The 16,255-nt window shown below is 37.4% G+C and overlaps 1 protein-coding gene across 3 annotated transcripts; it reads right to left on the reverse strand.

The window, feature by feature from the left end:
- Window positions 1-381: 381 nt before the first annotated feature.
- On the reverse strand, window positions 382-9,769 carry LOC125280184 (oocyte zinc finger protein XlCOF6-like). Of its 3 annotated transcripts, none has more exons than XM_048210532.1 (3): window positions 9,657-9,769; window positions 3,640-3,848; window positions 382-2,830 (listed from the first exon to the last, which is right to left on the reverse strand). In XM_048210532.1, exons 1-3 carry the CDS (start codon window positions 9,683-9,685, stop codon window positions 909-911), a joined length of 2,160 nt encoding a protein of 719 aa, XP_048066489.1. In that variant the 5' UTR covers window positions 9,686-9,769; the 3' UTR covers window positions 382-908. The 3 variants fall into 3 exon arrangements, with proteins under 3 accessions (XP_048066489.1, XP_048066500.1, XP_048066493.1); XM_048210543.1 differs by having other exon boundaries at window positions 3,640-3,843; window positions 9,657-9,764; XM_048210536.1 differs by having other exon boundaries at window positions 9,638-9,699.
- Window positions 9,770-16,255: the final 6,486 nt, after the last annotated feature.

Consider the following 16,255-nt stretch of genomic DNA (forward strand, 5'->3'; position numbering starts at 1 on the left):
TTGCAGCCAACTGATGATGATGGATCTTGAGAGAGGAAATGTCATTGTTCCCTATGAAGGCCTCACTGAGCCATCGGATTTGAACAAAAATATCTTAATTTGTGTTCCGAAGATTAATGAAGGTCTTGCGGGTGTGGAACGGCATGAGGTTAAGTAATAAATGACAACATTTTTATTTTTTGGTGAACTAACACTTTAAACCATGATATGGTGCTATGCAGGCTTTTTAAGAGAATATTGGCTGATTAGACAGCAATACTGAGCTGAACTGCAAACTGTATGCCCTTTCGGTTCCCACATCTCAGACCTCAAATATATAAAATATTACCTTTTATAGACATAGTTTTTAAACTAAAGAGTAAAGGGAACACTGTACAGTACTTATTGAAACAACCAGTACTTTATTTACCCTTGTACCCCAATTATACATCCTTCCAAGACGTATAAGTACAGTATCCACACCAATGTGGTGACGGACATACTGACTGAGATACACATTTCATTAAAGTTTGTGCATTAATGTCCTCAAATAGACAGACGGTAGAGGCTGAAAACACAGCGAGTGTCACGTGTGCTTCACTATTAAAGATACTAAACAACAAAACAAGGCAGAGTGGCAGGAGAGGCAGCGGAGGAGATTACGTCATGCCATTGATAGAGATTGACATGTTACCAAACTAACAGCAGATTAAATTGGTGGAGCCTAAAAAAAATGACAAAGCGAGTGAGAGAGAAAACACAGGCACACCCATAGGGTTCTAACAATTTGTAATATATATAAGTTCACAATCTCCATGATTCTCTTGAAAAGTAGTTCGTAGACATTTTCAAGATTGATCACAATCAGATTGCCCACCCCTAAAATCAACCAACAAAATGTCCCATCACTCATCATGGCTGTTAGGAAACTAATTGGTTTCTCCATTAAGTGGTTTCTTCACTGCATGGATCTTCATGTGAAGCTTCAGGTGACTTTTATAAGAGAAACTATTTCCACATTGATCACACGTGTGCGGCTTCTCTCTGCTGTGAATCCTCTCATGTGTTTTCAGATCTGCTGACCGAATGAATCTCTTGTCACAGTGTGAACACTTGTAAGGTCTTTCTCCAGTGTGAATCCTCTCATGTGTTTTCAGATCTGCTGACTTATTGAATCTCTTTTCACAGTATGAACACTTGTGAGGTCTTTCTCCAGTGTGAATCTTCTTATGCTGCCTTAGAGCACTTGCATGAGTAAAAGGCTTCTCACACTCAAAGCACATATAAGGTTTTACACCAGTATGTATTTTCTCATGTGTTTGTAAACTTTGCAGCAGTGAAAAACTCTTTCCACACACAGAACATGAATGTGGCTTCTGCTTCGTATGAACTGTCAGGTGTTTCTTCAGGTTTGATGACACAATAAATGTTTTGCCGCAGTGATCACATGTGAATGGCTTCTCTCCGGTGTGGATCCTCAAGTGAGCATTAAGATTTTGTCTGTGAGTGAATCTCTTTTCACAATGAACACACATGTATGGCTTCTCTCCGGTGTGAACTCTCATGTGAAGCTCAAGACTTGGTTTATCTTTGAAGCTTGTCCCGCACTGATCACATGTGAACGGTTTCTCTCCAGTGTGGATTCTCATGTGAAGCTTAAGATTATATTTGTTTGAGAATCTCTTTTCACACTGTTCACACATGAAAGGCTTTTCTCCAGTGTGGATTCTCATGTGTCTCTTAAGGTGTCCTGAATCCCCGAAGCTCTTCCCACATTTATCACATGCCAACGGCTTCTCTCCGGTGTGGACTCTCATGTGACTCTTAAGGTTTCCTGATTCTGTGAAACTCATCCCACATTTATCACATGCGTACGGCTTCTCTCCAGTGTGGATTTTCATGTGTCTTTTATGTTTTGAAGAATCCATGAAACTCTTCCCACATTGATCACATGTGAACGGTCTCTCTCCAGTATGAACTTTCAGGTGATGATCAAGACTTTCTTTGCATGTGAAACTCTTTTCACACAGAACACACATGAACGGCTTCTCTCCTGTGTGGATTCTCATGTGACTTTTAAGGCGTGCTGAACCTATGAAACTCTTCCCACATTTATCACATACATGCGGCTTCTCTCCAGTGTGGATCATCATGTGAACCTTAAGGTGTATTTTTTGTGTGAAACTCTTCCCACACTGATCACATGTGAACACCTTCTCTCCAGTATGAAGTCTCAAGTGCGTGTTAAGACTTCGTTTGTACGGGAAACTCTTCCCACATCGATCACATGTGAACGGCTTCTCTCCAGTGTGGATCCTCATGTGTTCCCGAAGACATACTTTTGATGCGAAGCTTGTCCCACATTGATCACATGTGAATGGCTTCACTCCAGTGTGGCTCTTCATGTGTTTCCTAAGATTTGGTTTTTGTGTGAAACTCTTCCCACACTGATCACATGTGAATGGTTTCTCTCCAGTGTGGATCCTCATGTGAATCTCTAGATTATCTTTTCTTGAGAATCTCTTTTCACACTGATCACATTTGAATGGCTTTTCTCCAGTATGAACTCTTACATGAACCTCAAGATTTCGTTTCTCTGAGAAACTCTTTCCACACTGATTACATGTGAACGGCTTCTCTCCGTTGTGGATCCTCATGTGATGCTCAAGACTTTGTTTGGTTGTCACACTCTTTCCACACTGAGTGCAGGTGAAAGATTTATTTGCTGTTCTTTTCTTTAAAAATGTCTTTTTAGTCTTTGAGCGACTCAAAGGTTTTTCTCCAGGTTTGACATGATGTTTCTCTTCCACTTCACTCAGTTCTTTACTGTCCTCCTCCTCTTTAAACATATCTAAAATGGAAGAAAAAACAATTAATTTTCAGAATTTTATAGAAATAATATATATATTTTAAAGTGAAGACTGAAAATGAAAATGTTTTTCTTGCCCATGATCAATAATTTAATAAAGTGATATTGTAATCATTAATTGTTTTGTTTTTATGATTTTTATACACTGTTTCTCTCATGAAAGGCCTTTTAGGGCTACATTATATTGATGGCACACTAAGCTGAAATGCTAGTCCTAGATGCACCTGCCCCCTAGCTGTTATTGTTACAAATAATTTTGAAGTGTAAAGCTCACTGAAATTATTATTTTTTTTTTTCATGAAGTGCATTTGATACGCTTTCAAGGAAGCTCAAGTGAGTAGTTTGAAAGAAATTAGGGATTTAATCTCCTCAAAATAAAATCACATGACATGGTCTTGAAAAACATTTATCTTCAGAGTTATCTTCAGATTTGAAATAGAACATGGTCAAAATCCTCAGACCCCAGAGAATTAAAACTAAAATTTTACTCTGAGCTGCTTTATACTTACAGCTCCAGGTTTTACTTAAAGTATGCTTACAACCCTGTCGGCCATTTTGGAAAGTTCATCTACTTGATAACAGCAAAACTAATATTTAGTTTGAACTGACGTTGACAGTCACAAATTAAAGTTTCTCTAAACTTCCCTTTACTGAACATTTGTTAAAAACAAACAAGGACATTTTGTACCCATTTCCGTTCAACTGTTTATCTAAATGTGCTAAAGTGTTTTTGAATCTTTCTATCATGAATGTTGTTCAGCATCATGAATGAATGAAGAATAAACACCAACCTCTTTGTTCTTCAGTATCTTCATTGTGTTTCATTCTGCAGGGTTCTGGATCACTCATGTTCTCACTGTCCTCTTTAATAAACTCAGTCTTTGCAGATTTCAGCATTTCCTGATGCTTTGATGCTCGTCTGATGGGAATATTCCAGTATTTATTGGAGAATTTATGTGAGAGGAGCTTCACTGATGATGTGATTGTGGGCAGAGCTGATCTGACAAAACAAAAATGTATAATTTAACGGTTTTTGGTGAATACAAAATGGTCAATATTCATATTATGCATTTTATTCATATCCTATATTAATCATTAATTATCATTTATGACTTATGGTTATGGTGACACTTGTGGTTGATGTTGGACGCTTGCCATATTCTGCCAAAGCGAAGATATTCTCAGAATCGATGTTCCTGTTCCATGTACCTTTTCCTGTAATAATATTTTGTATTCAAATGATACATGACATTTGAAATGTGTTAACGTTGCTATTCTGTGGTGTTAACCCACACTTTGGGTGCTATTTTTTTACTCTATCTAGTAATATCAACAGTCACGGGACCATAAAATTATCCAAATGACTGGCTTGATAGCAGGAAACCATAAAATGTCATAAATCCTTTAAATTATCCAAAACAATGGAAAGGTTCAAGCTGACCTCTCTCATCTATCCAAACAGACCTGGAAGGGTCTGATGTAAGTTTTTCCTAATGCTTAAGGTACATAACTGGCTTGTTTTTTCAACCCTTACACTTATCTTGACTTGCATCTTGCTGTCTCTCGTGGCACCACTTCTGATGTTCTTCTTCCATGTTATTATACTCAGATTCCAGAATTTAATCATCATAGACATTCGATTTTTGATTGTTATTCTACCTTTTGGTTTTATTAAATGTTCTTGTGTTATTTCAAATATAAATTCAATAAATAAATCATTTTTCCTAAATGTTCCAGTTCAAATTGTTTTTTGTTTTTTTTAGGGAAATTAAGTAATTTCTGTGTTTTATTCTCTCAATAGCCTAAGAAAATGAAAACAGCCACTAAAAAGACTGATGAAAAGAGGAGAAAAAATGATCATGACCACCTTTACAAGAATTTATCACATACTCTTGTATTTACTGTGGTACATTTGAACTAACTTGTTGAAGAATTTATAATATATAATCTGTTAAGAGAATTTAAAACAGAAAGAACAAAGTCAACATAGCCCTAAGCATACAATTATTTTTATACTAATAGACAACAGAATATAAATAAATGTCAATTCGGGCTAAAATAAATATTGGAAAGAAAAACAATTGAAAGCACCAACAAATCCCATCAGTCTGTTTACAGCAATGAAATAGCCTTAAGTGTCAATTTACAGCAGATCTGAAGACATCAGCATAATAAATGAGGTGAAAACAGGAACTATTGACATGAAATCATTCAGGATTATCAGCAGATCATCTCATTTTATTCTTATTGTTTGCTGTTAGAAACTGATTGAGTCAGGATGCTAAAAGCATATAAAAATGCTCTATATTAAAAGATAATACTGTAATTTATCACAATATGACAGAAAGTCTTAACTTGTATTGTGAGCACTTCTTGTGTCTATTTGCCTCTTTACAATTACTCGCTTATTGTATTCCTCACTTATGTCGCTAAATTAATAAATTACAATAAAGAAACAAGTTTGATCTGCCAAAGATGTCAGAAGAGTAGAAATAAAATGGCAGCAGCAACACTTGAGATCGATTCCCATAAATTACTGATATAAAGTTGGTTTGACGTTAGATGTTGGATATGTTAGATATTCAGCCACGAAAATGTTCAATAGATTCTTTGTGAATAATTATAAATGTAAAAGTGGCGTATTTGAAAAGAGTTATAATGTAGAACTAAACACACATCACAGTTTTAATCCTTCTCAATGTGTAGCAAGGTATTTTATCTCTAGCAGTGACACGCTAGCGCTTAGGCCAGATAGGGACCGTCTACAAAGTATATGCTGGATCCATGGATCCATCCATAGGCAGTAAAACACACATTCACACCATATGTAATTCACACATCATTGGATTGTGAGAGAAACCAGAACAAGTGTCTCAGTGGGAAACGCTGTCTCCTCACAACAAGAAGGTTTCTGGTTCGAGTCTCAGCTGAGCCAGAAAGTCTTTGTTCAGATCTGGTTTCCCTCACAATCCAATGATGTGTGAATTACAGATGCTAAGTGGACTAAATGTGTGAACGTGTGTTTTACTGCCTGTGGATGGAGCAGAGGCTGGGTTTTTATTTTAACCTTGTACGGAGGTTCCACGAATGTCTATATTGGACATTCAGAAGACGTCAAAAAAAAAAAGTTCATTCTGGCTCCTCAGCGGTCGTCTTTTCAACATATGACTTTTGTGACAAAGACGTCTTCTGGACATGATTTTGCTTAGTGGGAATAGTGTCATTATTCAACTCAAGTTAGTTCAATGTTAATTCAGTTCAATATCAGGATTGATGTAGCAGAGTTAATCAATTATGAAAGAAATTTTGAGTAAGCTATTATGCACCTTTAATGATATTACTAAGCTAAATATAAGAATCTTTTAAACTCCAGCCAAGCAAGCCCAATGTCACAGTGGCAATGAAAAAAAAAAAAAAGATGTTTTGATGTTGTTTTTACTGTAAGAAGTGATGCTATTGCTATATGTTATTGAAGTGCAACAATTGTTATAAATCTCTAAAGTCTGTGCGGTATCGAGCTCCATTCATAAATTAAGAACTTTATATCTCTCTTTTCCCATACCTCCCAAAGCCAAGGAAGTACACTTTAAAATTTATAATGATATCTATCCGTCGTCAGAATTTCTTAGACATACATTTAATATTGACCACAGTAATTGTACTTTCTGTTGTTTTGACATTGAAATTACTGTACATCTTTTCGTTGACTGTATAGTAGAGCTTTTTGGTCTGATATGTATAAGTGGCTTAAAGTTCCTTTTAAGGTGAATTCTCAATTTTCTAAAAATTAAATACAAATTCAATTTTTGCTGAATACTTTTCTTATTTTGGGAAAAATTTTCATTCACAAATGTAAGTGCCTTAAGACAAAACCATTATTTTCTATCTTTCAAAAAGAATTTTGGGTGTACTGTAAAAATGCATTACATGAAGAAGACTACTTAGCTTATTAACCCTTTAACACGTACGATCACACCGGTGTGATCAGTCTTGGCTGGCCCCAGGAGCGTACGATCACACCGGTGTGATTAGAACGTTCAGCGCATTACGTGATCAACTGCCAAATTCAAATGTGCGTGCGCGCTTTAACTGGCGCTAAACCAGAGACGGACGCGCGCAGCGCTTTTCATATCACATATATGCAGTGTTTTCAACCAAATAATGTTCATTTCAGGTTTCAGACATTTAAATGCACATGAGTACTAACAAAACAATATATTTAGAGTTTGTAAAATACACAATGATGTCTATAGAAGCGGAAATAACAACCCTTTCCATTATAACTTGACAACACGTTTAATTCATATCAGATATACATTGTGAAAGTAACTTAAAAGCTTACTCTATTCTTCCCCAGTTCACCGGCACACTTACTTTCATGTATTTCAGGAGAAGTGGATAAATTCACGGCTTGTAAATCCAACAGATCCGATTCTCTGCGCGGTGCAAACTAACATGGCGGCGCCCATCGCTCATATGGCTCAACTAACGCGATCGTTATAAAGGTGTTTAAACAGCAAAACACATCCACTTGCACATATTTGGCAATCGGAATATTAGATATTTCATGCTATAGTTAACAAATTTGTGAATATTTTGAATAAAAAAGGAAAAATTAAATGAAAGCAGATCATCATTCATACAGTGCTGCTGTGTGTCACATAACAAGCAATGACGTGTCACCATGGAAACCATAAAGTGATACGTTCTAAATAACGGTCGCCTTAAAAAAAACTCACGCTGGGGGGTCAGACAAAATATTTGAAACTTACGTGCGAAAGAGTTAAGGAAATTTAAACTAGAAGACCCTAAAGTTTTTTTGCTTATTTTTCTCTCTCATCTTTTATATTTTGTTGTGCTGTGCTCTATTGGATTTTCTTAAGATTCTTATTCATATTGTACGTGTTTCTTTCTACAATAAAAAAAGACTGCGGTATTACTGCCCCCTGGAGGAACATGTTGCAGTTGTTTTGACTTAGTTTGAAATTCAAAATTTAAATGCATTTGCATTCAAAATTCATATTTTCCATCTCAAATTTAAAGGGTGTGTCTTGTTAGGTGGACCTACATTTCTATATATTTATGTCAGAATAGCAGAAAACATTTTTTGTTTTTTAAAAATAAATTAAATCGCCTATGGTATGGTGTTGACCACACAATTTTTCATACACACACAAATGTTATTTAACATTTAAAAAGCATTAAATTAACCAACAAATAAACTAGGGATGCTCCCTGGTATTCAGTACAGTGTTGCCAACTTAGCGACTTTGTCGCTAGATTTAGCGACTTTTCAGACCCCTTTAGCGACTATTTTTCAAAAAAGCGCCTAGCGACAAATCTAGCAACTTTTTGGACAAACCTCAGAAACTTTCCAAATGTCACCAGCACTGTCCTGTGAGCGCGAGGTCTTGCTTTCCCGCTGCTGTCACTCCTCTCTCAGCGTCTACTCTGTTCAGTGAGTGGCTGAGAGAAGCAGCAGCACCATTGAGTGCACGACATCTGACAGACGTGAATGAGCGAGCTACACACGAGCACACAGTGTTGTCACGGACCAAACACTGTTTCTGATTCTCTTTTGTTTTATATTTAAAGAATTTAATTTTACCGTTTTGATTTCCATTTTTCTCGTGTGCTTATCACTTATATTACTCACTATCACAGAGCTTTAGTTCATGCAGTTTCCGAACTCTCTGAATTCATGTAATTTACAAATATATATAAAAATGTAGTCATTCACTATATCATACTCGTTCTGTTGCCTGACAAAAAAAAAATAAAAAAAATATATTTAAAATAAACAAATAAATAAATAAATATGTGAAATGAGAGCAGCTTTATTTGATATTCGGCTATATTATGTTATATTGTATTAAAATACAGTATGTGAGCACAGATTAGGAGAGAAAACACACTAGGAAGGCAGAACGCTACCGATGTGATGACGTCACGAATATGCTAGTTGCCGCATTACGTCATCTAGCGACATTTAGCGACTTTTGGGGCAGGCTTTAGCTACTTTGAAAATAGTTGGCAACACTGATTCAGTATCGGCTGATACCGATCCGAGTTGCCATGGAAACTCCGTCTCGCTGTTGTTTCCACTGTTTTTAGGTAAGTTTAGTCCATAAAATCACATTAACATTTACGGTGTTTTTACCAGATGAGTGTGTGTGTGTTTCAAAGTTTTGTGTGCACAATTCAATTGCCTTTTTTTCCAAGAGTAAAACATAAGGATGGAAAAATTAAGCGTTTCCCTCTTCGTTTTGTACTTTATAGACGGTCCCTATCTGCTATTTTACATTAAAAAAGGTATGGGTTTCTAATACAGCGAAGCAGATTAAAACACAAACTACATCTTCCACATTTTAAAACAATTCGAGCACAACTTGCTTTTTGTTCTTATGCTGAAACGTTATTGGTCTACTGAAGTGATTTGAAGCTGAATCTCTGGCGAGTCAAACGTCCAACGTCAAACCAACTTTATATCGGTCAATATTCCCAACAGATCTCAAACTTTGACTTTACATTCAGTAAAAAATCTCATTCCAAACATCAAAACAATCACACACACGAACACAAAATCGCTCTGGTCTGAATTAATTCAATATTTTCCTCACATGTTCCCTGCTGCTGCACTAAATGTTTGTTTCAGTAGGAAGACGCCAGAAAAGACGCACAAGTAGCCCTGTGCTCGATGAAAACAACACAGAAATGAGGCTGTAAAATATCGCTTAAACAAACTGTAGGCCTATGTATGTTTGAAAGATGTGTAGACATGAAAAATACCGTAAAATGCTCTCCTCACCTCAGAAGACTTTTAACTGAACGGAACATGAACTGGCTGCAGCTCGGAGTAATGGGCGTGTCCAAGTTTTAAAAAAATGTTTTGGGTTCTCACAGAGACAGAGCAAATTTAGGCCACGCCCACAGGGGCCACGCACTTCGAAGAGCATTAAAGGGGTGGGGTTTTGGAGTGGAGGGTTGCCAGGTCTGCGCAACAAAAAGTAGCGCAGTCACAGCACAGTGTAAAAGTATCCCAATCCCAGACGTGGCAACAATGAGCCGAGCGTCGTTACATGGCTAGCGGCTGTGTGACAGACGGCTCACAGTTTACATTTGTGTTGCATTTTAAAGTTGTATGACTATTGGGTTTTGACACGTTCACTGCCGACGACGACAGGACACTAGACCAAAATATGTATGGTTAAACTATGTAATGTTAGTTTTATATCGTTAGCAATTAGTTAACCTTGTTTGTTTTTATGTTAAATGAAACGTTAACTGTGTAAGTTGTTTTAACTAAAAGAAACTTGCACACTGACATCTTAAAATATACCTGCTGAGCATGACGGCTTGTAACAGGCATGAATTTTAAAGCAATGATGACCAAGACAAAATTTGAATATACCATAGATTTGTTTTGTATGTTCAAATATTTCTGATTCCATTTTTATATAATTATATAATGCGCTCCATCAGCGTCTCCCTTCTCAGTCGAATGAAAGTGTACACAAATATGTTTTGTTCTGTTTTATATACTGATAATTTAAAAAGTAAATCTAAGTTCTGTTGTAGCCTATATAGTTGTAAAAGGTACTTTATGTAATGTAGCTTTAGAACTATGTATTTAATGTAAAAACATTTAATTTACATGATGAGAAAAATATTATATATGTATAATTTTTCATGAAAAATTGCAAGTTGCATAAAAGAAATAAACAATGAACTAGTATTGTGACGATACCAAAATTTTGACTTCGATACGATACCCAACTTAAATATCACGATACCGATACTTAAACGATACTATGGCCTAAAACAGCAGAAAAAGTAAATAACATATGACAGAACTTCTTTCAGTGTGCAGGCTGATAAATCTGGATTTGAGCTAGATTTAATATAATTTTTAATGTTTATTATTTTCATGCTCAATAAAATTGTAAATTATTTGCTGTTATGTTTTTTTTTTTATAAATTTAGGTGTTTTTGACAGTAAGATTATTGTAAAAATTATATTACTGTAAATAATTAGAGCAATGTTATAAAGCATAAATTGGTTTAAAATAACTGTATATACCCTTCAAATTTATGTATTTTTAAATTAATTTTATTTTTGCAACCAGATATCACTTATTAAACTCAAAATACACCTCTTTGCGGAGTTCTGCTTGCACGAGTAAAATAAATAAATAACACTCATTTAATGTTTGAGAGCATAATCATAATGCTGGTATCACATTCACTAACCCGTCGTATTTTAAATTCTTTGTACAAATCGGGATGTTTGTCGGCAAGATGCTTTTGACTCCCTTCGCTTGCCTTATTTTGTAACATCTTTTGCAGTCGGGCTTTGTGGTGTCCGTGAGGCTGCCTCCTTATAATTGCTGACTTATAACAAAAAACAGAACGATGTCTAAAGCTGCTATTTGACATGGTGTACAGCAAACAAGCTAAAAACCCCAGAACTAAGTTTTTATAAGCTGTCGACCCCCCAAAAATGAATCGAATGTTTAAGGACACAAAGGTGGATACAGGCATGAGACAGAGCACAACAGGTCATATTAAATAAGAAATACATTGGAGAGGAACGTATTTGGTGACAGGTGAAATAATTCTTTGACAAGGTTAAAAATAATGACCTGTCGCGTATGACATAACATGTTGCATCATTTTAACCAATGATAACTGTAATGTATTAAAAAATATTTTTTTATTTATTTGTTTGGTCACAGGATCCTCCATTCCCAGCTCCAACCAGTCATCTGAAGGACTGTGGTGGGTGACGAGAACCTTTTGAAACACCAGTGGCAGTTTCCACAGGACGAGAAAGGACATGGTAGAGGATGATAGACCCCTTGATATCTCACTGATGTTAGCCTGCTGTATCACACACACATACAGTTGTGCTCAAAAGTTTTTAAATGTGAGTACTGAAAACAAGAAACACGTTCTCGTAAAATCGCATTTGTTGAACTACTGTAGAGTAACTGTTAAAGGTGTAAAGACGCTAGAAAGTATAGTACTTTGTGATTTTGCTGTAAAAACATGTTTTATTATGTACAGCTAACAGGAGAGCTTCAGTAAGCACATGTTCATCTTCAAAGTGGATTTACATGAATTATAAACCATATAGGCTACATCATAAATTCTCTTAATAAATGTTTATTTAACATCTGACAGGAACATTTTAAATAAGTATAATATAAGTAAATTATTATTATTAAATTAATTATATTATTATTAAATTAATTTATCTAAATTCTACTACACTAATATATATTAGTGTATATATATTCATAATTCTGTATAATATTATATACTATATTAAGGTGATCATTATTTTAGAGCATTATTTTAAATTCCCCTGCAGTGTTATTAACGACACATTTAATTAAGTGTTTCCTCCCATAAAAAAGACAGTGCCATTAAAAGACCAAACTTAGTAAACAATATATTAAAGCATAATATACAGAAAAATTGGTTTGTGCCGAATTTGATCTTTTAATATTAACATTAAGCGACGTTAAACATTTTCTTTATAACAGTTTTCTATATGAGGAAAATGCTTGTGAATTTAAACATGTTGCGTTCAAATTCTGGGCTCAACTGCTTTTCTACCGGCTTTCCTGATATTGGCTTCTAAGCTTAAAACAGCATCCCTTGTATCTGACATGCCCTGATTTCTGATATGGAAGACCTTTTATTTCCAATATATAATTTAGTCTACATATGATAATTTTTTTTCATCAGTTTACATAAATTAGAAGTTAAAGCAATTGGCCTATAATTGGATTAGATTTGTTTGCCAACTGATACTATTATTCCATGCTTCCATGAAGAAGGAATCTTTCCTGCATTCCATAACTTGTTGAAAAGATTTAAAATACTTAAAAGATCTATCTGATGAATGTTGAATCATTACATAACATATATCATCTCTTCCAGGAGATAAATGTTTAACTCCCCCTAGAGCCGTCTTTAATACATGCATCTAAAGCTTCAGCAGAATTTTTGTTCTGATTTCTCCTCTTCTTAATATCCTATCTCTGATACATTATCCTGTCACAGACTATATCTGCTATACACTTACCTGCTTCACTGCTTGTAACTGCTGTCTGTCGAATAAATACCACCTCCTTGTATTCCTGTTGTCTCCGACCCTTCTGTTTGTAACAGAAGACCGGACCAACACAATAGGCGACAGCATGAGTTCACCGGATCCCTCCCAGGACCTAGTGGATGGTCTGCGCCAAATACTCACCACCAATCCACCTGCATCTCCACCAGCGATCACCTCCATCAACACCGCTGTCACTCCTTCACCACCAGCTTATGCCAGTCCCATGGCCAAACCAGCGCCCTTCTCTGGCTCGCCGGAGCATTGCAATGACTTTCTCCTGCAGTGTTCGCTGGTCCTGGAGATGCAACCGCACCTGTACCCTAACAACCACTCCAAGGTAGCTTTTATTATCTCCCAGTTGAATGGTAGAGCACTCCAATGGGCGGAAACTGTTGGGTCGCAAGATGGACCTGTTACTCAGTCTCTCACCAACTTCATTACCCATTTCAAGGAAGTTTTCGGTAGACCTGCCGGTGATTCATCTGCTGGTGAACAACTTTACCATTTGAAACAAATTTCCATGTCTGTTAATGAATATGCCCTTAAATTCAGGACTATTGCGGCTGCCAGTGGATGGAATAAACAGTCGTTGCTCACTACCTATCATCAGGGTCTGGATCCCCAGGTGCAGTTGCATCTCGCTCTACAGGTCCTTCTCAAAAAATTAGCATATTGTGATAAAATTCATTATTTTCCATAATGTAATGATAAAAATTAAACTTTCATATATTTTAGATTCATTGCACACCAACTGAAATATTTCAGGTCTTTTATTGTTTTAATACTGATGATTTTGGCATACAGCTCATGAAAACCCAAAATTCCTATCTCAAAAAATTAGCATATCATGAAAAGGTTCTCTAAACGAGCTATTAACCTAATCATCTGAATCAACTAATTAACTCTAAACACCTGCAAAAGATTCCTGAGGCTTTTAAAAACTCCCAGCCTGGTTCATTACTCAAAACCGCAATCATGGGTAAGACTGCCGACCTGACTGCTGTCCAGAAGGCCATCATTGACACCCTCAAGCGAGAGGGTAAGACACAGAAAGAAATTTCTGAACGAATAGGCTGTTCCCAGAGTGCTGTATCAAGGCACCGCAGTGGGAAGTCTGTGGGAAGGAAAAAGTGTGGCAAAAAACGCTGCACAACGAGAAGAGGTGACTGGACCCTGAGGAAGATTGTGGAGAAGGACCGATTCCAGACCTTGGGGGACCTGCGGAAGCAGTGGACTGAGTCAGACAGGTGGACAGGTGCCGCATTCCCCAGGTCAAGCCACTTTTGAACCAGAAACAGCGGCAGAAGTGCCTGACCTGGGCTACAGAGAAGCAGCACTGGACTGTTGCTCAGTGGTCCAAAGTACTTTTTTCGGATGAAAGCAAATTTTGCATGTCATTCGGAAATCAAGGTGCCAGAGTCTGGAGGAAGACTGGGGAGAAGGAAATGCCAAAATGCCTGAAGTCCAGTGTCAAGTACCCACAGTCAGTGATGGTCTGGGGTGCCATGTCAGCTGCTGGTGTTGGTCCACTGTGTTTTATCAAGGGCAGGGTCAATGCAGCTAGCTATCAGGAGATTTTGGAGCACTTCATGCTTCCATCTGCTGAAAAGCTTTATGGAGATGAAGATTTCGTTTTTTCAGCACGACCTGGCACCTGCTCACAGTGCCAAAACCACTGGTAAATGGTTTACTGACCATGGTATTACTGTGCTCAATTGGCCTGCCAACTCTCCTGACCTGAACCCCATAGAGAATCTGTGGGATATTGTGAAGAGAAAGTTGAGAGACGCAAGACCCAACACTCTGGATGAGCTTAAGGCCGCTATCGAAGCATCCTGGGCCTCCATAACACCTCAGCAGTGCCACAGGCTGATTGCCTCCATGCCACGCCGCATTGAAGCAGTCATTTCTGCAAAAGGATTCCCGACCAAGTATTGAGTGCATAACTGAACATAATTATTTGAAGGTTGACTTTCTTTGTATTAAAAACACTTTTCTTTTATTGGTCGGATGAAATATGCTAATTTTTTGAGATAGGAATTTTGGGTTTTCATGAGCTGTATGCCAAAATCATCAGTATTAAAACAATAAAAGACCTGAAATATTTCAGTTGGTGTGCAATGAATCTAAAATATATGAAAGTTTAATTTTTATCATTACATTATGGAAAATAATGAACTTTATCACAATATGCTAATTTTTTGAGAAGGACCTGTATATGAGGATTACATCTGGCTCGAACGATTCATCCACTCTCCATTCGATTCGCCACTCGTATGCAGTTGTGTCTAGAAGAACACCAGGCCAGTAGCTATGCACACCATCTCTCCACCAGCCAGAATCCATCAGCCCTCCAGAACCAGTTCATGAACCCATGCATCTGGAGAACAACAGATTGACACTTGTTAAGTGGCAGAGGCAGCTGACCCGGGGGTTGTGTTTGTACTGTGGAACCACAGGGCATGTCATCTCAGCATGTCTCATTCGTCATTCTCGTCCCATGGTGAGTGCCATTATTCCTTCCATTAAGAAAATGAAGCCACTCACTACTATTGTAATGCTTACAGCTGTCGATGTTTCCATTCCAGTCAATGCTCTCCTCAACTTCGGGTCAGCCTGTAACTTCATCTCTGGTGCCCTCTGCTGCCAGCTCAAGCTGAAGACCAGAATGTTGCCGTCCATCTACCAGATCCACTCAATAACTGGCAAAGCAGTCAGACGAAAATGGGTTCATTTGGAGCAGCACAATCCCATCATCTCTTGGACCACCGGCAAAATCCTGAAGTGTTTCCTGAACTGTTTCCCTCGTCTACCTCTCATGTGTTGCTTTGTTTTAAACAAAATAACTGTAAAGTTCTGCTATCCTCTTCCCCTCATCCCAGCGGCTCTGGAACATCTCTGTGGTGCCACTGTCTTCACCAAGTTAGATCTCCACATCGTCAACAATCTCATCTGAATACATGAGGGGGACGAGTGGAAGACAGCTTTTGTGACCCCTACTGGACACTATGAGTACTGCATTATGCCATATGGCCTGGTCAATGCCCCCTCTGTATTTCAGGACTTCATCCATGAGGTACTCCTGGTCTACATCAATGAAATACTGCTTTACTCTCGGAGCATGGGCAAACATTGCCACCACGTTGCAGAGGTCCTGAAACACCTGAGAGAGTTCCAGCTATTCCTCAAGGCTGAAAAATGCTCCTTCCATAAACCCTCAGTGCAGTTCCTTGGATACAACATAAGCAGCGGCATCCAAATAGACGAGGGGAAGGTTGAAGCCA

The sequence above is a fragment of the Megalobrama amblycephala genome, linkage group LG1, assembly GCF_018812025.1.
Source record: "Megalobrama amblycephala isolate DHTTF-2021 linkage group LG1, ASM1881202v1, whole genome shotgun sequence".
Taxonomy (NCBI): domain Eukaryota; kingdom Metazoa; phylum Chordata; class Actinopteri; order Cypriniformes; family Xenocyprididae; genus Megalobrama; species Megalobrama amblycephala.